Source organism: Lagopus muta, chromosome 23 (assembly GCF_023343835.1).
Source record: "Lagopus muta isolate bLagMut1 chromosome 23, bLagMut1 primary, whole genome shotgun sequence".
Taxonomy (NCBI): Eukaryota; Metazoa; Chordata; class Aves; order Galliformes; family Phasianidae; genus Lagopus; species Lagopus muta.
In genome coordinates this window covers 4,017,591-4,044,668 of record NC_064455.1, presented here as the reverse complement: position 1 = coordinate 4,044,668, position 27,078 = coordinate 4,017,591, and the positions used below count along the sequence as shown (strand labels likewise).

Genomic DNA, 27,078 nt, shown 5'->3' with positions numbered 1-27,078 from the left:
ATCTCTGCTTTCGACTGTTGAACTCAGCGTGCAAACCACGTTGGTCAAAGGCAAAATGCTTCTAAGCTCTTCCATGAACCAGCTCTCTGAGAGTGGGAAAAAGCACTATTTTTAAGCTGATTAAAAAAAAAAGAAATTTGACTTTTTCTTTTTCATATTTCCCTTCTAAGTTTTCTAAATTTCATCTTCAACCATCCGTAGTGAAAAATCCTGATTTTCCTAATACACGTTTTAAACTTTCCTTTGCCTTTCTCCCTCTTTCCTCCCATTTTGCTATGAAAAAAAGAAAAAAAAAAAGGAAGAAAAAAGGGAAAAGGGTGCAACAGAAAGAAGTTCTTCAGTTCTTCTAAAAACTCTAGAAATGTCTACAAGATATGCTGTGTTGATTTATTATATGCAGTCGAGTGTTGAAATATTTGTGCTAGTATTGCCATGAGTTACTGTAGGGAATGCAGTTAGTTAACAGAGCCTTAGTGTCTAAAACCTTACTAATGCACTCTCTCTTCTCTTTAATCCTTGTTGAGAACTGGATTGAGATACTGAAGCAGGAGGGAAGGAAGAGGAGTTCCTGAATTAGCAAGCTGAGGTTTGTGAAAGGGTTACTGACTATTGCTGCTGGAAAGCGGAAGGGAAAAATGAGTTTGCTTACATGCAGTGCCAGGTTGCAAACAAAATACCTATTTCACAGGCTAGCTGAGGCTGGAGAGCAAAATGAGATCTGATCTTTCAGCTGGGAGGCCTTCAGGAATCGTCTGAACAAGATCCATAAACAACTGGAAGGATGACTTTAAGAACCTCTCTCTCTCTGCTTGGTATGCTGCTCGTTTATCATTGTGCTGAAATGGAATCCCCTTTAAAAGATATAACGGCTTCTTGTTTACTTAAACACAAAGTGGATGATGGGCTGAAAGGTTTTGCTGCCAGTGGAGCAGCCATGGAGAGCTTGGTACAGCCCTGGAGCTGGAACAACTATGCAGCTCCCACGTTCTGAGCTAAGCCAAAACACCGGGACCTGGTGGGGAGGCACCCACCTCCACACGAGGCAGAGGTGGTGCAAAACAAGGGCAGCAGGACTCGGCTTTGTCAGGTTTAGCTCTGGAGTGAGCTTTTCCCTTCCCCTTTCCCTTCCTGGGGAGCCAGGAGCTCTGGCACAACGCTGGGGACCGTGGCACCTGCCTGGCTCCATCCCTTGGAACAAAAGGAGTTTTGCTGAACTCTAGAGGAACGAAAGGTCAATATTTATATTGAGGAAGCACGTTTTAAAATAGAAGGGAAATGGAGCAATGTGCCATGTTGTGGCACGGCCAAGGGCAAGGCTCCCCATGCAGAGAAGCCCAGTGAGAAGCGTGCGCCTGCTGCAGCCTCGCCAGGTCCCCACCGAGCACCATGCTCCTGGTTCCTCTGCCTGGTGCCAATTCTTGCAGAGCAGAAGTGTTTGTGCTGAGTCCAGGATCTTCCCATCGGTGACATGGAGACTGGTGGCTCCTACCAAACTTAAACACTTTGCAGAGCCTGAGCTTTGCCTTCCCCCTCCCACCTTCATTCCCTCCTGCTGTGCATTTGGGTGGTGGTGGGACAGATGGACAAGCCTGTCCCTGGCCAGGAGCAGAGCCTGGGAGCTGTGACTACAAACAAAATCACAGCATTTTGCAGCCTGCAGCTTGCCATTAGCTCTCATTGTCTCAAGCCAGGTCCTCGAATGGCGACTTCCTCAGGGAGCAGCGCAGTCCTGTGGGGGCAGCAGACTGAGCTCTGGCTGCAGCACAGCCGGCAGCATTTACTGGGATTTTCTTAAAGCTTTTGTCAGTTTCCCTTCCACAAATGAGTCTCTGTCCTGTGGGACACCAGCCTCCATAGGGGCCAAGGCATGAACCACACACTCAGGAAGCCGGTTGTCGTCTTGGTTGTTTTGTTTTTTGTTTGTTTGTTTTTTGCTTTTTTTTTTTGGTTTGGTTTTGCTTTGCTTTTAATTCGAAATAACTCTTTGAAGCAGATTCAGGGCAGATACCACTGACCTCTTACCACAAACGTTTAACATGTATTATTCTCAATGATAAAGTCATACAGCTTAAAACACAAAATAAAGGGTTGGGGGGGTAGAGAAAGAGGACACTGCCTTTGTGTGAATCCAGTTCCCCAGTCTGGAAGAGCAGAAATCCAGTCCCCGTGGCTGGCTGGGCACGAGGCAAGTGTCCCGTGGCCCCATGCCCCCATCCTTGGTTCATCCTCACCTCTGGTCCCGCAGTGTCCCACTGCCCCAGTGGATGCCATCCATGGTGCTGGGGTTACCGCCTCCTTAAGTGTTGTGGATGTGGCTTCTGTCGAGTCTAGTCTAGGAGTATAGCTCTGTCTTTCTGACGTGTGTAATGTTGTGTAGCAGTGCTCTGGTTCAATAAAGCTTTCATATACATAGCAGCAATGAAGTCTTGCCATCAGGTGACGTAAAGGGGCAGCTATTGGGCAGGGCTGGCGGATGTGGTGGGGGCCACAGCCCCTCTCTGTTTGCTCTTCCTCTTCTTGGTGCCAGACTTTGCATCTTTGGTGTCTTTCCGATTTCTGTTCCCATTTGTATTATCTTGCTTTCCTTGCTCATCCTTTTTCTTCCTTTTCCCTGCAACAAAGCAAAAAGCAGCAAAGGAGGATCAGGCCTGGATCTGTCTTTGCAGTTTCCAGCAGGACTCCTGATGCATGCATTTCCCCGCTGCTGCCCGAGGCCTTTTGCTGTCACACTGCTGCCTGCGTTGCTCGCAGCCAGGTGGGGCTCAACCCTCCCTGCTCTTACTCACTGCTCAGAACCGGTTCCCCTCCAAGCAGCCAACCCAGCCACAATCCTGTGCACCCCATAAGAGGATGACCAAGCCACCATTCATCCTATTGACACTGCATTTCCAGGGGAAAGCACAGACCTCAGCACTCCCATGAAGGAGGCGACAACTCCCATTGCTGCAGCACACAGAGATTGCTCAGCTGCCTCATTTGCTAAAGTACCCACATCCTGCAGGGCAGGCAGCAAGCCATAGGGCCAAGGGGCTGCCCAGATGCTCCATCCCATTGGGGTCCCTCTGGGGTCCCTCCCCATTAGGGAGCTCTGCACCCTAAAACAAATCACCCGCGCCATACAGAGGTGGTGGGATTTACATTTACAAGCGCTGGACCGTTAGGCTGAACACTGCCACATAAAGAGGTGCTGGGGGAAAGGAGGCAATGCTCCACACTCACCTTCGGGGCATTGGCTCTTCTGCACAGTGCATCTGCGCACCTCCGTGGTGGCGGGGCACAGGGACACGTCCCCAGAGGGAGCCTGCAGGATCCGCCGCGTTCGGTCCTCGTTCCCCTTCTTGAAGCCACACAGCTTCCTCTTCTTGGAGCAGGGCCCCCAGGGCCCCCACTCACTCATTTCACATTGTGCTGCCAGATAACAAGAAAGGCCAGAGGTATCTCTCATTTCTCTCTGCTGCACCTCGGGGAGCCCTCCCGCCCCTCTCCCAGTGGAGCCAGAGCAGTGTGTGCGTTTCCCCAGCAGTTCCCAGGTTTCCTGGCACCCCCTTTCCTACCACACCATGAGCTCCGAGTGCTCCAAAAGCAATTTGCATGAATATTGCAGTGCCCATCCATGCTGTGCCCAGCCAAGGGCTGTGTACAAAGCTGCCTGAAGCATTTCCCGTTAGGCTCCAACACAGCATCCCCGAGGGGTTGGTTTGATCACTTAAACCAACTTGTAGCAATAAATGCATTGAAAGCTCAGTGTTGCTTACCAGGACTGCTGCACTCCATGGTGCCGTTGGCAGCAGAGTAGCCTTCAGGGCATGTGACGTAACATCTCCCTTTGTGCAAATACAAACCTTCCTTACATTTTGTGCAAAAGTTTCGGCTGAAGCAGGACTCACAGTTCTCGATTTTGCATTCTGGAGGGAAAAAAAAACCAAAACCACAAAGTCGTCATGAAGCCTGACGCAAACAACGGCTGGCAGCCCTGGTGAGCAGAGCAGCACACAGGAGCTGTGATTCACACTGTGTGTGCGCCTGGGCTGAGGCTGCAGCCATGCAAGGGGTTGAGTGGGCAAGGAGCAGGTGTGGGCAGAGGCATCATTGAGCACCAAAGGCTCAGGGAGCTCCAGACAGTTCCCCACAGTTTGCTCCTGGCTCCACTGAGAGTCTCTGTGTGTCCTGCCAGCCCTGCTCATGCAGATTGCTCGGATGCTGGTTTCCTCTGAGCTGCTCCCTGCTGCAGGACAGAGCCACTATGCTGCAGTAGCTGCCAGGTGGACGTCAGGCAGGGTGGAAAAGGTTTGGGCTTGTGTTCAGCTCGAGCATCAGTCTGCCAAACTGGGAAAGTGCAGAGAATAAAGCCCAGTGTCAGCTGCTCCAGCTGCAGCTCCAGCATGTGCACCAAAGAAAGCGAGCTGGATGGAAACCTGGCTGTGAGGTGGTTTGCATAGAACTGCCAGGGAAGTGATTGCATTTTTCCACACCAGGCTTCTTTCTGGTGCTCTGGCCGAACAAGGCAGAGCTGGGCTGAGGATCCCGTTCAGAGAGATCATTTGTTATTCAAATGGGCAGAGAGAAGAGCAGGTACTTGTGCCAGCACTGCTCCTCCTGCTCCCTTTCAAAGACAAGAGGTGTCAGCATCCCTCTCCTCCAGGATCCCACATCACTGCACCCGTATGGGGCAGAGGGCACTGTGATAGAGCAGTGCAGCCCTGCACACTGCTGGTGACACACTTTGCTTTCATGGACGATCCATTCACTGCTACCCCTGCCCACAGCATGGACAGGGACCTGTGGAGGATCTCAGTGCTGATACTCACTGATGCACTTGTTCATGTCTGTATTGCGAAGGCCGAAGTATCCCAGTGGACAGGATGGGAGGCAGATCCCAATTTGCCGGATATCGTTCCTCTCCAGAAGGATGAAGAGCTTGGGGGAACATCTCAGGCACCCGTTGAACTCAGAGCACAGGTCGCAGCCCCTGGCACAGCCCTGGCTCAGCTCAGTGCTAACTGCAAGAGCAGGAGAGAGAGGCAGTGGTGAGACGGGCATCGCTGCTGTGCAAGAGCCTCTTTGGAGGGCAGCCAGCAGCTTCCTGGAGACAAATCCCCTTCTGAGGAAAGATGCCATAAATATTTGATGCAAAGTACGAGTTCACGTCCTGACACAATTGCTGCCCAGAGAGAACAAATCAAACCCAGCTCAATAATTCATCAACCCTGTCCCTGTGCGTGGCTTTGCCTGGGGGATGCCTTGGTCACCCTGCTCTGCCTGCAGCTCCAGCACCACCAGAACCAGGGCTCAAAAGCAGCCACAAGCTGCAAGCAGCATTCAAGCAGGACATCACCATATCAGAGGCCAGACATCAGTACCACCCCAGGCACCTCTGGGACAAGCAGGGAACAGAGCCACACAGAACCAGAGGGAAACCATCTTCAGAGAAGCCTGCCTCGTATTTCTTGTCAGGCTGAGTCCCAGCTCTGTCTCACCATGACCCCTCTGACGCTCGCTCTATCTGGCAATGCAGGAGATTTCTCTGCCCCCAAAATAGAGATGTGTTCCCAGCTCCTAAGTTTAGTCCAAGAAAAATTCTCAATCCCCTGTCTTGAGAGTTTTCTGCTTTTAATTATCATATAAAATGCTGCTTGTTTTGAAACCCGTAGCATTCTTTGCAGGCTAGAATGCAGGTTCTTTTTATTAGTTTATTATGCAAGCAGTGTCCTTGTTTATAGAAAGACTGTGTATGTTAAAATGTATTCTTTTAAATGCCATGTTTACTACACTTCAAAAGCAGGAGAGGAGCACCAGAGCATTCCCAGGCCAGACTAAGTGTTGGAGAGCTCTCCTTGCCCTCCTGCAGACCCGGGGTTCTGCACGCTCCCTGCTGCCTGTCCTCACCCTATAACTGGTCCCAGCTCACCTGCAGGGTGCAGAGGCAGCTGCAGCCTCGGAAGAGGAAGCAGAAAGTAGAGGCACCCCTCGCCTGGGATCCTGCAGTGCCCCGATCCCAGGAGGCTGCTCCATGTCTGGGCTGTGACCTCCATGCTGTGTTTGGGGCTGCAGGCCCTTGGGGGTCTGGCCCAGTCCCTCCCCATGGAGCTGAGGTCTGCCTCTGTGGCAAATGCATGAGCCGAGACTCGCTGGGAGCCACGCTAATAACATTAGCCATGACATCCAGCTTTCCCTGTTCTCACGGAGCTCCAGCAGTCAGTTTTAACATAAAATCATTTTTTATATAATTCAATTTAAATCAGTTCTAATGTAAACCAGTTCTAAAACGAGCTTGCATAAAGGAGGAGAAACCCATGGGGCCGCTCTTGTGCCTTTGGAGCCAGTCGAGTCCCTGGGTGGGGCTGCCCAAAGCCTGCCCTGGTAATTAAAACCTGCACTTCCCATGCACCTCGGGTTGCAGCTGGATGGGGGCAACCAGGAGAAGAGGGACTGCAATGGGCAGCAGCCTGGGACAAGGGGAGCACCTGGACCACATTGGGCTCCAAGAGGCTGTCCACGTATGGGCACATATTCCTGGTCTAATCGGGCAAACACTCCCATTCTGCACAGGCAGACATTCACTATTTGCATGGACATTTGCATTCCCAGTCTGCATAGCATCAGGAGAAGGAGAGAAGGGAAATGTTTCATACATACTTCGCCTTTGCCTCTTGCCCTTCACCACTTTGCTGCCGCCTGTTAGATCCATCGAGCTTAGAAAAACCACCACCACAAACAGTCCAAGCTGCATAGTAACTCTCCAGCGCCGCAGCCCTGTAGCGCAGGGTGATCGGAGTCCGTGGCCACTAAAACCTCCTGGGCTGGCTCAGAGCTGAGAGTCTGTGTGCGACGCCTGGTGCAGGACCATATCCACCAGCTACCACTGCAGCAGCAGAGACCTTAGGTAGCAGGTAACATGGTTCTACCTTCATCCCCATATGGAGCGCAGGAGCTCGGGTCCAGTCCCATCGGGGGGTCGGGCAGTCAGCGTTAGCTGCTCGGAGTTTCCACGTGCAGGTGCAGGAACTGGAAAGAAAGAGGAGAAGGGATTAACTCTACTGCATGACAAACACCGGTCTCCATCGTTCCCATACAAAGTGGATTGGGTTGGCATTGCAGGGAGTCACGGAGCAGAACTGAGGGAGCAGTACATGGGGGGAATCCCTCTCCAAGCCCACCTGCAAGTCATTGCTTGGCATAATAACAGCACATGGCTTTCCCAGGGAAATGCCTGATGCGGTCATGCCATCTGCTGATGCTGCACATGGTTGTAGCTCTAACATGTTTATTGTAGTGCCAGTGCTCCTCAGCAGATGGTTGCTGCAGGCTGCCAGGAGCACAGGATGTTTCCCATCAGGTGGGCACCTCTGGGGACTGGGAGTAGAGTTGGGCACGGAGTGACTCTGAAGAGCTTGGGGACTTGTCTCCAAGTTTGGGGATGGGCCAGGATTGTCCTGGACCTGCTGAAACGTTGCATTTTTGCTCTTAGAATGATTGCAAACTCCTGAGCTCCCCTTGGAGCAGCACTGACACAGCTGTATGCTCTGCATCAGCCAACAGACACGCTCAGAGCAATGAGATGTGCAATCAGGACAGGTGACGTGTTTCTCTGCTTAAAGTAATGGGAGAAGAAAGAAAAGCCCAATGCAGAGGTCTGTGGGATGCTGAGCTGTTGCAGTGATGCCAGACCCAACCCACGGCGTGCAGGGATGCTTGCAGTTCTGTTGGGGGAGCAGCACTGTGCTCTGCTCTGGGGAAAGGCCACAAGGGTGGCTCTGTGTGCACTGGGAGCGGAGGAAGTGTGACTTCCAGGCTGAACAGAAAGCTCTGACCCTGCACAACGGGGCTGTGCTCCTCTCTACGCAGCTGGCAAAACACAGCTCAACCAACTGTTGCCATTGTGTGGGAATAAAGGTGACAACATTCACTCTGTGAGGGCAGTAGAAATAGAAAATGGTTTTAATCCCCTTATAATAACTGTGCGATCACCAGTGCCCCGAATGGGCAGCAGTGATGGGGCTGGAATAATGCCCAGCTGCAGCTTGTAGCATTGGGAAGGGGTGCAGGACCCCACGTTCAGCCATGCTGAGGGGTCACCCTCCATCCCACAGCACACCTGGATCCCATGGCTGGAGAAACCATGGGAGCCATCCAGCTGGAAGCAAGCCCTGTGCCCAGAAAGATGCTTCCTGCACCCCAGCATCAACACTGAAAGCCCACGAGCAATCACACAAATGATAGAAAACACACAAATGATAGAAAAGCTCTTCAATGCCTCTCACAGCAGCAGTAGAGGGGAAGCTGCTGGAGGAAGCAACCCTTGCAGCAGTGCAGCTAGATGCTGAGATGAGTGGGAGCTTTGGGGCAGCGCTGATTCCAAGCACACCAACACTGCTGGGAGGGCACCAAAGGGCACTGCTGGCATCCGCCTGCCCGACAGCTTTGAACTTTTCACTGTATTCATCCTGCAGATCCCCTGAGAGCTGCAAGGCGCTGCCCATGTGCTTGTTGTTACAGCCCATGGCATCATCCAGGGGATTTTCAAATAAATAATTAGGCGCTTGTGTAAACACCAACTTGTTCTGCACTTCCCAGCCTGTTTACTGCAAGCTGCTTTATAAACACTGTCAAGTGCTTAAGCTGGGCTGTTTGGGAGTGTTTACCGGAGAGGAGATCTGTGCAGGGATCACACCGTTGAGCTGCTGCAGCCTCTCCCTGTGCAGCATTCACTGGCATGCACAGAGAGGTGAGGCAGTGTGGATCCTCAGCATGGCATTGCATGGCACAGCACAGCACAGCACCACATGGCACAGCCTGGCATAGTATGGTATGGCAGGGTACAGCATCACACACATGGTGCAGCATGGCACAAAATGATGTGGCACGGCATAGCACAGCTGTATAATCAATGGATACTAAGATGTTACAATCACAAAATAAACAAGAGAATTAGGCAAAGTAAATTACGATAACAAAAGAGAATAAATGGAAGGCTTACCCTTATGCTGGGCTCACCACAAAACACCAGAAGGAGGGATCTCCAGATGAGACCCTCCCCCACTGGTAGCCAGCTCTTAAATAGGTCTAGGAGGGGTGCAGCCTGGCTCCACCCCTTCCAGCAGCACAGGTGAATTGCCTTCACCTGTGCTCCTCTGGCTGGCTCATGGCTCACCTCAGGTGATCAATCAGAGGTTCAGGCCGTGACTCAGTAGTTCCCATGCACACAGCCCAACATGGCATGGCACAACACGACACACACAGCACAGCGTGGCACAGCACACGGCATGGCACAGTATGGAACAGAACAGCACAGAATGGCTTGGCATGGCAAGGCACAGAATGGTACAGCATGGCATGTTGTAGAACAACATGGCATGGCACGGTGCAGCACAGCACACCAGGAGGAGCTCAGGGATGCTCACCAACAAGAGCAGTGCTGTGCCAGCGCAGCAGCACAGAACAAACTCTTCCCAAATTAGCGCTGAAAGCTGCACCAGCAGAGCACTGCCACCGCTGCTCCGACTGCACTGCTGCTAATCCCTGCAGCGTGAGGGTGACGCGTGTCCCAGGAAGTACAAGCTGAACCAGCTCTGTGTCCTTTGCTGTTTACACAACAGTCACGGTACAGACAAACCTCTCCTGGTGCGGGGACAGCAGCAGGGATGCTCTCAGGGAGCAAACACTGCCCTCTGTGCCAAGAGCCAGCATGAAGCTGTGCCTCAGCTGCACAAGCACAGGGGCAGGGAGTGCCATGGGAAACCCAGAGCTCTGAACGTGTGCATTTTCTCCTCCTCATCTCCTGGCTGTTGTGCACTTTCCACGTTCATCTGCCTCCGTGTGCCCATGGTGTGCCCAGTGGGAGAGGAGCTGAGATCCCAGCACTTCCCACCCTCAGGACACAAATTATGATTCTTTACACTATTCCAGCCATCAGTCAAGCTCAGGTTGCTGCAAACAATTCCCAGTCTAAACATTAGCAGGATTTATGCCATTATCCCATCGACAGGAAGAATTTAGGGTAACCCGAATTACTCTGAATTCATTTATGGAGAGACCTGGCCCCTGCATCTGCGATGACAGTAAGCCTTGTTTGCAATTCAATCAGGATAAATTGGTCCTTGGGAGATCCGATACAAACCAGAAAATGTAAACCATCCAGATAATTTGCCATTAGTCCTCCTACACACAAGGTGAGAAAGACCAACATTATATCCCCAGGATATTCGAGACCTAATCCGCAATAACTAAATTGCTGATATATTGCCTCTCGCTGGATGTATCAGGCTATCAGTAATGTAAACGGACTCTCCAAAGGTTTACTGAAGTGGGAAGAGAAGGACCAGATGTTGGGTGAGGGCTGGAGTCAGGACAGCAGCCGGGAGCTGCCCGTGGGATGCTGGACAAAGGAATTTGAGTTTCCACATCCTTGAGATGGGCAGATAATTTGGATTTCACCTTGGCAGCCTCTTTGTGGGGCGTAAAGATACCAGGAGACCAGATTGCATCCATTTATTCTGCTTTCCCAATGATGATGTTCCCAATTTCTGCTGCAGCAGGGCTAGGTCCCACCAGGTGGGACATCACCAGCTGGAAAGCAGGCATCTTTTAAACAAGCAGAAGCCCACACATGCGTTTATCTCACCACATGCCTTACCTTCCCTTGGCAATGAGATATCTGAATCTCATGGGCTGTGCTGGGGCTGGGGCCTGGCTGCAGCCTTTGGGGGGTCAGAATTTAGCACACTACACAGGCGCAGGGACCAAGGTCCCATCTGGCACCTGCAGAGCTCATTGCATCAGAGCTGAGCACAGGCAGGAGGAGGACAGAGGGCTGAGCACCAGAGAGCAGCTCAGCACCAGGACTCTGCAAATGCAGAACTACACCATGCAGAAGGCAGGGGCAATGGGTGAGGGCTGCAAAATGCAATAGCAGCAGCAACATCAAACGCTCCACCCATCTCAGAGCCTCTGAACAGCTCGCTCCCATCACCAGTGAGGGCCTGAAGTGCAGAACTGGCACTGCAAAGGCCATTTTCACCAAGAGCACATCATGCTCATTGATGGGAACCCTCTTACTGCCTTTCCGAGGGCAGTTTTCTCTGCAGCAAGGCAGAGAACAGCAACGTGCTGCACAAGAAGTCATTTTGGAGCACCCCATGCATGCACGACTTGGGCATTGTGCTCAGCCCACGAGTGGCCCTGCGCAGCGCATGTAGAGCCACTTTGTTCTGCCTAATCCCTGAAGCAATAAAAGAAGGCTGCATTAAGTCAAATTTCCGAACCAGAAGGTCTTCATTTGATATTATATCCGAGTGCCAAGTTTTGCAAAATCCCTAACCCATAAACTTCACTGAAAAAATAAAATAATAAAAAACAATCTGGCAGCGGCGTTCTCCACAGCATTGTTGAGGTCTGACTCCTTCCACCAGCTTCTGCACTGCATTCCCCCGTATCTCAGAGCCGTGCTGTGACCCCATAAGTGGGGAACACAGGGAACAGTTTCCTGCCTGCGGGTGCCCCTCTTCCAGGTGGTACCACGTATCCCCAGCGCCCGCTCTGCTCTGCTTGGGCACCTTGCACAGTGCCCAGCACAGTAGCAGCTCTGAGTACGACAGCAATTACTGGTGCCACAGCCTTCGCTCTGGGAGTGCTTGTGTTCAGCATTGTAAAACGCCAGGAAATGTTTTGCTGGGGGATTTCCACTGCCCTTCTCGCTAGCGCAGGCAGACGCAGCGGGCTGTGGGCTGTGCCATGCGGCTGCTCAACCTCCAGAGCAGCTGGCAATGCATTGAGGCCATCCCAACGTCATTGCAGAGCTGGAGCCTGCCTGAGAGCTTAGATGGGGTCACCAAAAAACCCAGTGTGGTTGATTTAACTTCACAACAGTAATCCAACCTCCCCCAGGTGACAAGCAGGGACATGGTGCACTACAACAGGAGCAAACCAAAGCAACATTCAGAGCAGGAGTTCCAAAGCAGACCGTTTCAGACCATAACAAGCCAGGTGGGCTCTGAAAATCAGAGCCTTCCACCAAAAGAGCTCCTCAAGAAACAGCCCCGGGAGCTGCACTGCTGCACAGCGGGGTGCTGAGTTTCACTGTCAGCATGGCCAAGCAAGGGCTGACAGCGATGTCATACAATTGACTCTAAATATATGGTTTTTAAAAGCAAACTTCCAGGGCTTACAGGAGCCCAATGAGTCACAAACTACTGTGTAAGCAGCTTCTCCAGGAGAAGGCAGAGAGCAAACCCAAGGCAAAGGCATGGAGCAGCACCGAGGGCTTTCTGCTCAGCCATAGGCAGTGGAAGCATCACTAGGCTCCCTGCAAGGACCCCCCCGTGCTGCCTCTCCTACTGACATGGCACCACCTGGGAAACCTGAGCCTCACACGTTTCAGGAGCAGAATGAAAAACACAGCTGGGAGAAAACAGCCAGCAGCCTCTGCATGGGGCATTGCTGCTGCTGTGCTGGCAGAAGGCAGTGAGCAAGGCAGCCCCAGCTTTCGGCTATTGCTGCAAATGCATTTGAGCTCTGTGTCTGAGGGGATCACAGCATCTCATGCCCTGAAGCAGTGGGACCAGCGCTGAACTCCACAGAGCCTGACATAACACAGGGTGGTTTGCAGTGAAGACTTTCTGCAGTCACAGGGGATCATCCCCATGGACATTGCGGGCATGGCTGCAGAGTTGCATCTAGAAGAGGCTGCAGGCAACATGGGCACCTCGATGCTATGGGAAGCTGACAGGTGACCCTGATCTCCCACCCCTCTGCTGTCCCCTTAGCATGCTGTACATTATATCCCCTCTACCTTTTGCTTTATCAGCAGCCCCGTAGCTCAGGCAGAAAGGTGCTGGTTCAGCTCAGGTCCAGCTCAGGTGATGGGAACACGGAGTTTTGCTCCGTGCCCTGCAGCCACCTGTGCACGCCGCGTTATTTGGGGTGTGTTGGTGGGGTGGCAGCCCCGTCTCTGCAGAGCACTGCTCGCTCCCTGCCGCGTCCCTCAGGGTGGTGCTGCTGCTCTCACAGTGAGGCTGGGTGCACATCCAGCTGCAGGGAGCCTCGTCCCCAGGGGGGCTTCCAGGCATGGCTCAGTGCCTGCATCCCACACAGCCATCACGTCCTGGCCCTGGGTGGGCAGGTGGAGTGAGCTGGCAGGGAGGAGCACGGGGTCACAGGTGGACTTCAGACAAAATAACTCAGGCTGGATAGTGCTGCAGGCAGAGGTTTTGCTGCAAACATTGGGTCCTCGTGGGTCTCAGCAAAAGCCTGGCCACCAAACAGCACTGTTAAACACTGCCTCAAGATCCCAGACCTTCAGCTTGCGTGGTTATCTGCACCAATGCCCAGCAACCTGTGCAAAGGAGATCAAAGGCTCCATCCTGCCACACTGTGCAACATTGCTTCCGCCGGCACTGCCCTGCTGTAGTGCCTTTTTCTGTAAAGCATTCCTTTAAGCCCAAACCTGAACAACTCCTTGCCCATCTCAAGGCGAACACACGTCTGAGCCTATAGAAACCATAGAAGCCCAAAGATAAAACTTCCCAGTGTCAGCAACACGTTGTGCCCTGGCTCCATAGGTGTGCAGGACCACAAGGACGGGTCAGACCTGGCCGTGACCTGGGTGGGTGCTGGGGACACCCAAGAATGGAGCCGTGTCCCTTCCTGCCCATGGGACAGAGCCTAACCAGTGGCTTGTTCACCAGCACCCAGACACAGCAGCACTTCCCCTGCACAGCGGCGCTGGGTGTTAACGCTGATGTCTAATTATTCTCACGATCACTGCTAACCATTTTCTTACCAATCCCACACCCCAAACCCCAAGGAGCACGCACTTACCCCGCACTGCTCGGCTGCCTGCTGCGTCCCCATGGGTCCCGTCCTCTGGAGCAGGCAGTTTTGCATGCAGCAGGACAGTATCGAGGCAGTAATTACTTAATGGGTCAGTTCCCTCATTGCAGGGCACAGGCACGCTCCTCTCCGCCAGCCACTGGGACAGCAGCAGCACACTGAGCAGCTGTGGGACCACAAAGCCAGCCCTGAACCCGGCACCAGCAGCACACCGAGCTGCACATCCGACAGCACACCGAGCTGCACACCAGGCAGCGCACCGAGCTGCACGGCTCGCCCCTCCGTTGGGGAGCTTTGCAGCGGCACGGGGCAGAGCAGCAGCCCGGCTCCTTTGCGCAGCCCCTCTCACCTTGGGGGTGGGGGATCCCGACAGATCGGGCTGTGATTTCTCACAGCTTTCATTGTCTGAACTCATTATCCGCGTTGCACAAGGCAAACCCGCAAGTCGGATGCTGACAAGGCTCGCGTTCCTCATTAGCAGCCCACATTGCAAAAGCTTCATCTAAACAAACATGCATTCTGAAACCCTTACCTCTGACTTGTCACTCCCTCATCACTGCTGCAAAGGCTCTACTGGTTTTAAACCACTACCAGACCAACTACAAAAATCCTCAGTTCCTCCAGCGAAAGTTACGTGCGCGTTTCTGTCAAAAAAAATACAAAATACTTTCATGGCGAGTTCATGGAGCAGGCTGGTGCTCTTGGGTCTGGGGGCTCTGTTCACGTGTCTGTAAGCAGGTTCCTAACAGCATCCCAGGCTTTGCGCAGAGAAACAAACCCTTCTGTGATGTGCAGGATTTCAGCTCGTAAAGATCGCCCAGGCTAGTTCATACTCCATCAGCCCACGCTGCTCCCTGTGTATGCAAAGCAGAAAGTATGTGATCATATCAGAGCAATTTGCACATTAATAAATCCAGGTCTCAATGCCGTAGACTCCATCCCCATCCACCAGGTAGGGGTTTTTTATTATTATTATTACCAGAGTATCCAGCTTTGTAAAGGCATCTAGTGCAAACTCCTGCATGAGGGAATTCCACCCCACTAGTACCACCTCCTAAGACAATATCCAGCCAAAATATTGTGACTGTTGCAAAACCCGGACTGGAGCTCCACAAAGGACCTTCCAGCATTGCATCCAGAGCCAACGGGGTCTCAGTAAATTACTGCAGAGTGACACAACATCTCGTTTTCTTTGTAGTCTTTTTTATTTATGACAGTTAATTCCGAGTTATTACTAACATTTCAGTGGTAACTGGCATATGAAGTCATCAGCTGTCACAACTGCATCTGTTAATAAACATGTCAGATATTAAAAGCAGCTTATTATTCTCCGGAGGGGGGGGGGAGACATCGAGCTGATGAGCTTTACAGCCTGGTTATTTTTCCATCCCTGTAGCTGTGCAACAGGAGGAAACGCTCACACATGGGAAAGCACCATCCTCACCATGGGGCCGTGCTGCTCCCTGCCCCGAGCCCTGTCCCCTCTCCTCCTTGCTGTGTCCCTGCTCCCTTTCATCTCCTTAACACAGGGGTGATATGGGACCAACTGCTCTGTATGGGGCATGTGTGCAGGGGAAGGGTGGCACCTCCCTGGTGTCCCCAGGAGCCACCATAACTGGTGGGCTGGTCAGGATGCAGCTGGGCAGCACCCAGCACCTTCCCTGCCTGCACCCGGCTGTGCCTGCTGCAAAGGAGGACCAAGAGAGCGTGGGCAGCAGTGGTCCCCAATGTCAACAATCCTCACCCTTGTTTCTGTGGGGCAGACATGGTGCCAACCACCCTGGGTTCATCCCCCAGCTCTGGATCCAGAAGTCGGGGTCTCTAGCCCACTCCCACCCATGGCTGGCTTCAGGGGGACATTCAAGTGTTACACATGGGACAGCAATGGCCATACCAATGTCTCCCTTCCCATTCATCTCCACCATCCTCAGCACATGAGGATGCAGCACGTCTTCTTCCTGCCTGACTCCATGGCCCTGCCTAAGGCTTTCCTCATCATAATGCCTCTGCCTGTCTCCGTCCGGAGGCAATGTTGTGGTCTTTGAGGGGTGATGTCAGCAGTGACACCATCCAAACTTTCTACGTGCGGGTTAGTTGGAATCACCCAGCAAAGCAGTTCCCTCGCAGCCCAAACGTGTGACTGCAGTGAGCAGCAGCCCGTGGAGCTGAAGAAGGCAATGCACCAAATGCTCCATCTTTGCTTTCCCCCTTCCGGCCACCGTTCCTCCTCCAGCCATCAATTCTGTGCTACAGTATTGATCTGAGCCAGGAGACAGCAGATTATCCCCAGAAACCACTCTCAGTGGCTGGATGAGAGATGGATGTGACACTTGCTCTAGTTACAGCGCTGTTAATGAAGTCGAGAAGCAAAGTCTCTCCTGGGTTGGGATGAGGCAGGCAGGAGGACCCCTTAGCAGGCATTCCTTGCTCCTGCAGCCACCACTGCCCCAATGGCAGCTGTGGCCATGTGGCTCCAGATGGCCCCGATCCCCCGGGAAATGGCTCAGCATCCCTCCCATCTGAGCACATGGCAGCCTTCATTGTAGGTGTGAGATCCGCTGGAGCGTATGCCATCGTCCTTCTGTAATGAGTAAAATTCTGTCTTTGCCTCCAAATTATCACAGGGACATTACAGGAGAGCAGGCTGTGCCGTGCAGGGTGTCTAAAACTGCAGAAGTCTCAAAGAAACGAGGAGCTGCACTGTCTTCACTTCATCACTGGGGTCTGCATTCTTCAGGTGGGAAGACAAAGATAGGAAACAGCCCAAAACACACAGTGAGGAAAATTCAGCATATGCGTATGGTAGTTTGATTTGTCCTGAATTTTCTTTGGCGCTTTGTTCAGTATCCCTGCTTTCCTACTCATAACCAGCGCCTTCTGAGCTCACTGCTGTCTCACAGGAGCATTACTGAATGTGGTTTGAGATGCAAAGTGGGCAGTGCCATCGGCCTCCATATCAAAGAGCTGCTCTACTTCTGAATGGAGATTTCTGCTCTCTATCCTAGAAGTCTTGAAGTGATACCCAACGTTGCTGAGACAAAATCCCATAATGGAACCTAAGAGCGAGCAGCCTCATGGACAGAAGCTCTGCATATTATGCTCATGTGGGATAACCAAACCTTTTCCTTCCCAGCCTCTCTCAGCCCAGCTGACAGACATAGATCGAGTTTCAGTGCGGAGCAAATGTTTATAACTGAGCAATAAACCCCTGAAGACAGAGCTTTATGGACAAATCCAGCAGTGGGAACGGGGCTACTGGGCACACCGGTAATTAGCGAGCAGTGCTGGGTCTGACTGAAGGCAGGAGAGGGGCTTGCCAGCTACCTGGTGTTAGGAGGTATCATTGCAGAGGATGGTAAATCACACTAAATCCTGCCTTAACACCCTGCACAATAAATCCAGCACCGAGTCCCACATTTCTCCCCCTTCTGACAGGCAGCTAATTTACCGCTTTGTTTTTCTTTCACTAATGGCTGTTGAGGCTGATCCTAAATTAATCCTGAACAGGCTGTTTCTCTCTTTTACAAAAGAACAAGAAATTCCACATTTTCACGGGGTAAAAAAGCCAAGCTGCTCCCAATTGGAAGCAGAGCTGCTGTCTCAGAGGTTCCCATCTCAGCAGGTGCCGGTGCAGCAGCAGCACAGGGGCTTCAGGAGGTCCCACTCCTCCTGCTCAGCCTCCCCAGGGCTTCATTCCCAGCACCATCTCTTCTTGCTTACAAGCGGCCCAGTGCAATCATGGAGAGGATCACCGGATTTACTCCTCCAACAGCAAAAGCATCAGCCTCAGCAGAGCACCACGCTGCTACCTCTAGGAGCATTGGACAGATTGCTGGCCAGTTTGCCATCCTACTGATATTTGCTTTCATTATTAAAGTGACACAAAAGGCCTCTGCTCTGAACCCTGAAGACCTGGTGCTCCCATCCAAACCCATAAATGGGAAAGGCATGGGAAACCTCACTGAGTGCCAGGTGCTCCTTTGTTTGGGGCTTCCCTGAGATCCTCCCCTGGAAGCACTGATACCTTTCGGCATCTGAATTCAGCAAGTTTTGTTGTGTTAAGTAGCAAAGTGAGCTGCAGGTCTAATGCTCAGCCACCAGAACACCCCAGCCTGGGTGATGCTGCCTGGCTGGGCTCCAGCCGTCCCCTTGCAGAGCTTCTTGTCTCACTCCTCACAAAGCAGCGCTGCGCCCACCCCAAAGAGGAGACTCCTCCAATTTGTACAGAGAAAACAGAGCTCCCACAGCCCCAAGCTCACATCTGGGGCACCTGGCTTCCCTTCCCATTGAAACTCTGCTCTTATCCTGACCAAGCTCCCCCAGCTACATCTCCTGCCCCACATCTCCCTGTGCCCCCAGCTGCTAGGTGACAACACCCCTGAGCAGAGTCCCCACCCCTCCTGGGGACACCCAGGTTGACACCATCTGTGCACCTTCTCCCTGTGAATGGCACATCCCCACCCTGCAGCTCCAGTGCTGAGCACCACAGCTTGGGGCAGACCGTGCTCTGCTCCGCCTGACATTAACCCTATCTGCAGATACCAGTGCCTACAAGTCCTCAGCTGGCACATAGGATGCATTACTCATGCCCCGTGCCTCATCAGCCTTTTGATAATATCTCAGCATAAGCAGAAAGCAGAGAAGACGCTCACAGAGACACCAGGAGGAAAGAGAGAACTTGCTGAAATCAACTCTGAAGCGCTGCAGCTCCAGACCTTCCCTGCTCTGCTTCTCCGCACCCTTCTTTGACAAAAAGGTTTGTTTTGCAGAAGGCTTATCTAGCGCAGGATGATTGATAGCCTGGGCAATTGTTTTTAATAATATCTGAACACCTGCAGTCCTCAGTTCCCGGTAATACAGTTATACCAAGTGCCTAACTTATTGCATAAACAACTGCTCTGGTTGCAAAGACAACTATCAAGTTCCCAACGCAGCCGCACTTGGGGGTCACGCACAGGGGCACGCAGGATCATTCCTCCCACACGGCCATGGGGAGCTGCTCTGCTCTGGGATCGCTGCAACGTGCTGCTTTTCTCCATGCTACAACACCACGGGCTCCTCGCTCACCAGGCATGAGTGGGCAGGCGGTGACTGCATGCGCCAGCAGCACACGTGCATGCACCCAGCAAGCAGTCCTGCTCTGCAGCATCTCGTCTCTGCCTGGCATCACATGCATGCTGGGAAACGCTCCTTCTCTCGCTCGCTTCGAAGGGCCTTTTCCCCTGTTGTTTGAGGAATGCTGTTTGAATTAGCTCCACGGATTGCAAACAGACCCCGTTGTTTTCCTTTCCCGATGCAGGGAGGCTTCTGTTCTCTTTGGCCTGCTGGATTAACCAGGGGGCCTCACACGCTGACCCCTCTGCAGCTCAGGGAAGCTAATTTAATCCCAATATTGTTACAGATCACAGCAGGACAGATCTCGCAGATTCCTTGAGGCAAAGCAGCTCTCTGGCAGGGACAGCAGCGCTCTGTTTGTGGAGGCAGGAACTTCTGCAGTTTTTTTTTTCTGTAAAATTTCCTCTACAAAACACAGGAGGCCCGGGAGCAGGCAGCAGCAGGGGGGTTCACAGGGGCAGCTTTGGGCAGACAGTGGTCATGCAGGGAGCTGCTCCTCCTGCATTGCACAGAGCTGCTCCTCCTGCGTCCTGTAGCATCCCTTGGGAGGGTGGGGGCCATAAGCAAAGGTGATGCAGCCGAGCATCAACTCGCTATTTCTTTTCCATGATATTTTTCCCATGGCACGCGCACAAGCCCAAGAACTATCCTATGGATCATCCACTGTGCTGCCCCATGTGCTGCCCCATGCGTTACCCCATGCATTGCCCTCTGCTGGCTCTGAGTTTATCACTCTTCTCCAGCTCAGCTCCTTCTGCAAATGGGACATAGCTGGGAGATCCTTCTCCCCACTGCCCTTTCCGCCCTGCAGTGTGCAGGTGCTCAGTGCTGCAGGCCCTGGGCAGACTGCTCGCTTCCACCCAAAGTGGTTTGCTTCAGGAAAAGGCATCTTTGTAGCAGGACAATCATCTAAACCTCACTTGTGCTTTAGTGTGTGCCTTCACTCCCCTTCTTTCCCTTTGCACAAAGTTGCAGCTCTTCTTTGTGTTGATCTCGCCAATCTATGATGCTCCAGCATTAAAGTTGAATTATTTAACAAACCCACAGGAACCCTAATCTTAATACATCAGTGTATTTCCAAAGTGCATCACCTGGGCTGAAGCACAGGCTGTTCCATGGGGAGCACCGCCCCTGGATCTCCCAGCCCTGCTATGGGATGGGCTGTGCGGGGCAGCCCTGCCTCTCCCAGCATCACTTTGAGGGGATTTGATATTTGGGAAAAGTGAATTGCTTTGAGACACTATTAAAGTCAAGCTAAAATGATGACAGGCCACAGGGCTGGAACTTCCAGCACATCCCATAGCTTTCCCCAGAGCTGGAATGGGGAGAAGATCAGGCAGGAGGACACAGAACGCAGTGCTTTGAATTGAGGGCTGCTCTGCAAGCAGCTTCTCCCTCCCTGGGCTCCTGGGGCACCCGAAGAGCCACCAGAGCCCATCCTTCCCTCAGCCACCAGCGGCTCTGGGGAACATTCCTGCTGGCTGACATTTCCCAGGGCAGTGAGGGAAGAGGAAAAAAAGGCACTTTTCCCAATATTAATTCTTGCAACATAAAAAACAAACAAACAAACAAAAAAACCCTACCACTCCCCAAAATAACCGCAATAGCTGTAAAGCCTGACACGGCCAGGGGGAGAACGGCTACAGCTTGGCTTGAAAACAGCACTGCCACCCCCTCCGAGCGGTCGTATCCCAGATGTGAGACACCATGTGTGACAAAACCCAGAGGAAGGACACGCAGGAGGCCTGTAATTGCTGCAGATTCCCATCTCAGCATGGGGACACGGGCGGGTGACCTTGGAGTCCCCAGCACCGGTGATGGCTGCAGAGGTGGCCCTGTCCTCATGTCCCCATGTGCAGCAGGAGCCGGGGGAGGAAGGCACGAGGAAAGGAGGGAGGAAGGCACGAGGCAGTGAGGAATATCACTCCATGGAAATCAGGGCGAATAAGTAATTTGTAACCATATCACAAAAGCTGTCAGTATGCGCTTGCTCTCTGAGCCGTTTGCAGTACATCTGTAATGATTTTAGTCATAATTAAAGATGGTATCCTGTGAGCACGCGGAAGGAGCATGGCTCGGGCTGTGCATACGGCCTTAATTCTGATGCACTGCGGCTTTGGAGAGATTTCCAGCGGAGCCGTCAGCTTTGCTGGTGCAGAGGGGATGTGCATTGTGTTTTAAACTATATAATTAATTGAGTGCCATGCTCTGTAAGGAGCGAATTCTGCCTAGAGATTTGGGTAATTCTATAAACATGGAGAAGGAGCAACGCCCAGCGCTGGGTAGGGAGGGGATCGCAGTGTTGGGAGCGGGTGCTGCAGAAAGCTGGGGAGAGGGAAAGGCTGAGATGGGGAGAATGATGGGGGGGGGATGTGAAAGTGGAGGGCTGGGTGCAGGGTGCAGCCAGCGCTGCCCTGCAGCCCTGGTCCAGACCCATTACTTCATGCTGCACATGCACTCCGCTTCGAGCTCCGTGTCTGCACGGAAAGAGTCTGTCCATAGTTTAAATATCTTCAAGATGACAGTGCGGAGAAGAGAATGGACTGTTCAGGGCTCGAAAAAGGATGGCAGAGCAGAAAACAATGGTCTGAGGCAAAGGAAAGAATGCTTCAGGAGCCCTCAGCCAGAGCCGCGCAGGGCGGCGGAGCAGATGTAGCGACGTCTGCTGCAGGGCTCAGCGGCTGGAGACAGTCAGTGCAAGTTCAGATGAGCCATTCTCTGGGAAAATGCAGTGATGCCTCCAGGGAACGGCTGAGCGCCTCTTCTCATCTGCATGAAATATGTCCCAGAGCTCAGCCACCACCCTCCCTGCAGGGACACCCATTCAGGGCAGCCCCGCACCCTGCAATGCTCTGAGGGCACTGAGCCATGAGGTTCAGAAAAGGTGGGTTGTAACAAAAAAAAAATCACTGAAATGACCAAGGGCTCTGCAGTAAAGCTGTGCCAAGTATGGGTGTGTGGAGGCTTTGGGCAATGGGCAGCTCCCCTCCTCCTGGACAAAGGTTTGCAGTGGCCGCTTGCCCACTTCCCTGCATGGGAAGGTTTTGATGATGGGGAGAGATGCAGCAGGCACACAGCACAGAAGGCAGTCACTCCCAAAGGGACAAAGGCACGGGGCCATTGCAGAGCCCTGGACGTGTCCTGCTTCCATCCCACGTGTGGAAGAGCAGCCTCAGCCTGGGACAGGCAGAGCAGAAGGTTGGAGCCCCACCAGAAGTTAAAGTAAATCAGAAATGAGTATCTATTTCCTTGCTGTGCCCTTTCCAGTCTCCTCCAGCACTTCCAGGTGCGTGCAGGGGGATCAGTGCATGAGCAACTCATTGCTGCAGGCAGGAGGTCCCATGGCCACCATCTGTCCCCAGCAAACAGGAGAGAAGCTGCTTCCTGGAGCTGCCCTTCCATTTACCAGGAGGGGGGAGAAACACTGCAATACTTGCAGTGTCAGCAACAGAGCTACCACGGACCTGACAGCCCCTCGTGCAGCCTTTGCCCTGGAAGCTTCGGGGTTTCATTTCCAATTAAGTTTTTCATATGGTAACATTCAGAACTTTGATGCTACTTTTGCCTAAGAGAGAACATACTTTCACTGTTGTGCCCAGCCCAGGAATGACTTCTCCACTATTAAAATGTAATTTAATTTATCTGCATGGATTTTGTGATGACTGGGATTTGTTCTAAGGAGACCTTTAAAGGAGAACTTTTGCATTATTAAATGTATGTGCAAGGAAGCTGAGTTCTGGCATTCTCTGATAACCAAATTTCTTTTCTAGCCTCCACTATATCCATCATGATAAAAGCCCCTGCCAAAGCCCTAACTCAAGCCATGCTTCTGGCATATTGTGAAACGCATCGGGGGGAGAAGGAAAGAAACCCACAAGATGCTCCAGTGCGGTATTTTTTTTAATCAAAGTTTCAAGGATATTGATGGTTTACCTCATAAGGTAAACATTTGTAGCCCAGTTGCTTTTCCCAGGGCTAAACCAGAAACAAGTGGCTCTCAGAAACTGCAACGAATTTGCTCTGACAGACTCCAGTCTGCTTCAAAATGAGTTTTCTTAAAACTCTCAGCCTTCCTTCCACACATGGGGCAGCAACGTGAGGGGGCTTCCTGGGGGCTGCAGGGTGGCTGTGTTTTTGAGGGATGAGCCCACTCCACCTGCACAGCACAGTGCTCGCCCCCAAGGTCACTGTGTGCTGCAGAGGACGTCCTCCCCCCTGCTCCCAGGCACCCCCAGGCTCACCCAGAAGGTGACAGAAGGGCAGCTTTTGAGCTGTCCCTTGGGGTGACACAAGTCCCCTCCACCTAGTGCAGGCGCCATGTCCTGCAGCCTCCCTAATAGCACTGCTCCTGCAGCCCTCCTGTGCTGGTTAACCCCACACTGAGCTGCAGTTGCACTATCTGGAATAAGGGAGCAGGAGAGGGGTGGGGGCTGTGGGTGCCAGCGCCTGTTTGGGCAGCCTGTGGGATCCTGCTGCTCTGCCTCCTGCATGCTGCATGCGCAGCCCAGGTGCAGCACGGCTCTCAGGGCTGCATTTGTCATGCACAGACAGCTGGCTGCAGGTGTCACCCTGACAGCCATCCTCCTTGGCAGAGCTGGCGTCGGTGCACACCAGCTCCAGCTCCATGATCACTACATGTTAGAAGGTGGGAAGGATCCTGGGGCTGATGTCTGCCAGCACACACCTATATGCCAAGAAAACCTCGGCAGCCTGAGCTCCAGATCCTCTCTGCTCTCCCAGACCTCCCTCGAGAGTTCACCATGTGTGTGCCCCCATTCCTAACTGTCCCCAGCACTCACCCAGCCACAGCTCAGCAAACCCACACCCCACCGTAGGGAACAGCACGAGTGATCTTCAGTTCAAGACTCACAGTGCTACTGTGCTCACTATTAAAAGCTCCACGCAGAGCATGAGATTTCCTGCACACAGAGAGGAAGGTATCTGTTTTTAGTGCCTAATTTTATTGCTTCCCTAATGTATTAGCTCATGGACCAGAGCCATGGCAAATCGTGCCGTGAAAAGTGCTCTTTTCCCTAAGAGTGTCTCCAGGGCATAACAACGGCTCTGGAGCTGGGGCAGAGCCAAGATACTTTCACCACCAAAGCTGGCATCGCCCCGGGACTGTGTGCATGGCACAGCACCATGCTGGCAGCAGCTGGCATGGGAGGACGACGTGCCCGTGCAGCCCTGGCCTCCGACCGCACAGAGCTGCTGCTCTGCCTTGTGTATAAGTCAAAACCTGTACACCGCTTGTTACAGAGATGCTCGCTATTTTAACAGGCTGAAGTGGGAGAAGGGAAAGAGCTGCCAGCTCCCAGCTGGACTGTGCTGTGGGAGCTAATGGAGGATTAGCCCGGTAGCGTGTCTTTACAAATCGTTGGTTCCCAGAGTACACAAGGCAGAGCTCTGAGCGCCTCAGCACAGAGGCAGAGACAATTATTTTGGGGAAAACGACTGTGTTTTCCAGCAGGGCGCGCACAGATGGGACCCTGAGCACAGCCCTCCTGCTGATGCTGCCAGCTGAGCCCCACTGTCCCCACACTTGTCTATCCCAAAGCAGAGAGGGTTTGCAGAGCAGGGCTGCTCCAGATATCTGCTGGCATGACCTGGAGCAAGAAAACCTATCCAGGAGAGGGGAGGCTGATAGGGATGGCTGCTCTGCTCAGCGCAGCCTCTCTCCAAGGCGTCAGCCAACTCTCAGGCTTGGGATGGGCTGCAGAGCACCCATAGAGACCCATAGAGGCCCCAGTGCGCACTGACCAAGGACACAACATAACTCTTCAAGCCTCCCAGTGCAGCATTGCACCCTTCTCCAAAGAGGGGGGAAAATCCAGGACTGCCCCCACTGCATGGGCTCATGCTGGTGCTGCCCATCCTTGAACCCTGAGCTGACTGCTGTCACCACATCTCACTGCCACCGCATCCCACTACCACTACGTCCTGCTGCCACCACATCCATTGCCACATCCCGCTGCCACCGTATCCCTCTGCCAGTCCTGTGCTGGAGGCTGCAGCACACAGCAGAGCTGCAGTACCAAACGCCAACCCATCCCGCTCCCCGCACCCGTAGCTGCCCATTGACACAGGGATGTGTTGGATGCCCTCCCCATGCTCTTCCATCAGCTGTCCCCCCCTACCAAACCTACACTGAGTGCACAACCGCTGCTGGGAGATGAACATGTACAGAGCTGCAGAGGGCATGGGGTGAGGAGTGCTGCCCACAGGGCCAGGGCTGCCCCTGTGCTGAGCTGGAAGCGCTCACTACTTATTTCACAGCAACTTCCGACATTTCAGAAATTGTTTTCTCTCTGGCTTGGAATGAAGACAAATATTTCAGAAATTTCCTGGATAACATAAAGTTTAAAATATCCTCCGAACTAAAATAGAACGGATAGGCTATCTCAGCACTTGTGTTATGTCACACTGTGCCAGCTCATGGTACGCTGCGCGGGATCACGGATGGCGTACCGATATAAACAAAAACACAAGGGACGCCAATGAAGAGAGGAGAAACGAAATGCCGAAATGAGAAATTCTCTAAAAACAATTTTTTGTTGTTGTTGTTTTTCTTCTGCCTTGTGCAAATTAATTCTCCGTGGGGAAGCGCTGGGATTTTCTCAAAGAGCACGATCTGGTCTGGAGGAGGAGGAGGACCGCCCCAGAGCGCTCCCAGCAGCACAGCGTGGAGCGGGGCTGCCTGCGAGCCACCCCCGGTGCCCTTCCTGCCCCCTCCTCCCTCCACCTCTTATCTTGTTTATGGAAAGCCAAAGCGAGCCCCGCTCCGCGCTGTCGGACGGCGGAGATAAAGCCAAGATGGATCAGCCCAGCGCGGAGGTTCACCGCGGAGAGCAGCACTGCAGAGCGGATGGGGCACCCCGTGCCCATGTGGAGGGGCCGGCTGGGATCTTACCTGGACTTGGCTCCTGCTGTCCCCGCACATCTCCCACCCGGATGGCTGCTCAGTGCCGGCACCGCTGTCCCGCACTGGGGCTCTGCAGCAGGCTGACCGCCGGGCGCCCGCTGGCACCCATCCCCTGTCCCGTGCCTCTCCAGAAAGGCTCTGCTGGGAAGCAGCGCCGAACCTCATGTCTCCAGCGCTGTATCCACCCCTTCCCACCCTCTTGGGGTTCAGTCCTGCCAGTTCCACTTGTGGGCTGTCCTCACCACTTTGGGCCTTTCTACCGCTCCCCTTCTTGTGGCTCTGGATGTCACCACAGACACGCTTTTATGAGAGTGGGCTTGTGCAAGGCTTGTATAAAGTGTTCTCAGAAATACGAGGTCCTGTCATTTGTAAAACTAATAAAAACGTCCAATAATTTTTACAAGGGAAAAATGAGTCATTGGATGGCACATTTCTCATTACTGGCATTTTACAATTAAAATGAGTATCTATTGAATCAATCCAAAGCTCTTATTGTTAGCAGACACTAATAACTTCCTGAGCTATTGAAGATACTTTTTTTTTTCTGAAGAAACATGACCCCTGACCATTGCATTTCTCGTCGAGAGTGGTATCCAGCTGAGACCAGCTCTGCTCAGCTCCTGCTGGAGTGGTTTCAAACACATCCTGATGAGACTGGTGGCTATAACTGGGTGGGAAATTGTTTTTGAGCCCTCAAAAATGTTCAAGATTTCAAAATTTTTCCCGTTCCACATGGGGATGAATCCAGAATTGTTCAACATTTTTTTTTTTTTTTTTTTTAATTTTAATGAAAAAAAATTAAAAAATCATGGAAACCATCTCCGGAATAGCCAATAGCCATCGGTCACGCTGAGCAGAGCGGAGCGGGGATCCCGCCCGCCGCGCTGGTGGCTGCGCTGGCACAACCACTTCTCCTCCCTCCCAGCATGGGACGCCCATCCCGGACCTCCCCACCTTCTCTGGTGACAGATGAATCCAGGACAACTTTCCCGAGTCACCGCAGCATCCGTGCATCCCTCAGGCGAACGCCAGCAGAGCCATCGCCACCTTCTGCCTCGGGAGGATGGGCATTTCGGCAACTGCTCACGCTTTCAGAACCTGCTAGAAGCTTCACGAGGGTTTAGAGATGGCTGGTGTTCAACAGGAGCTACACCCATCCGCTGCTGGCTCTGAAATTAGCCACCCTTCGCCTTGGGATGGATCCTGGCAACCCA

General features: G+C 52.8%; 1 protein-coding gene across 7 annotated transcripts; it reads right to left on the bottom strand.

Annotated features, from left to right (window-relative positions):
• Positions 1 to 579: 579 nt before the first annotated feature.
• On the bottom strand, positions 580 to 25,975 carry RSPO1 (R-spondin 1). Of its 7 annotated transcripts, none has more exons than XM_048968911.1 (8): positions 14,807 to 14,886; positions 14,360 to 14,681; positions 13,816 to 13,993; positions 6,906 to 7,005; positions 4,809 to 5,000; positions 3,756 to 3,905; positions 3,220 to 3,408; positions 580 to 2,611 (listed from the first exon to the last, which is right to left on the bottom strand). In XM_048968911.1, exons 4-8 carry the CDS (start codon positions 6,946 to 6,948, stop codon positions 2,454 to 2,456), a joined length of 732 nt encoding a protein of 243 aa, XP_048824868.1. In that variant the 5' UTR covers positions 6,949 to 7,005; positions 13,816 to 13,993; positions 14,360 to 14,681; positions 14,807 to 14,886; the 3' UTR covers positions 580 to 2,453. The 7 variants fall into 7 exon arrangements, with proteins under 7 accessions (XP_048824868.1, XP_048824863.1, XP_048824866.1 ...); XM_048968906.1 differs by lacking the exon at positions 13,816 to 13,993 and having other exon boundaries at positions 6,637 to 7,005; positions 14,360 to 14,471; positions 14,606 to 14,681; XM_048968909.1 differs by lacking the exon at positions 13,816 to 13,993.
• Positions 25,976 to 27,078: the final 1,103 nt, after the last annotated feature.

What these genes read in the sequence shown, in the direction of transcription:
- RSPO1 (XM_048968906.1), bottom strand. Translation starts at nt 6,730, where the DNA reads ATGCAGCTTGGACTGTTTGTGGTGGTGGTTTTTCTAAGCTCGATGGAT. An exon ending in GGGCAAGAGGCAAAGGCGAA is followed by an intron (nt 5,001 to 6,636) that starts GTATGTATGAAA and finishes CTGCTCTTGCAG; the next exon opens with TTAGCACTGAGCTGAGCCAG. An exon ending in CATGGAGTGCAGCAGTCCTG is followed by an intron (nt 3,409 to 3,755) that starts GTAAGCAACACT and finishes GTTATCTGGCAG; the next exon opens with CACAATGTGAAATGAGTGAG.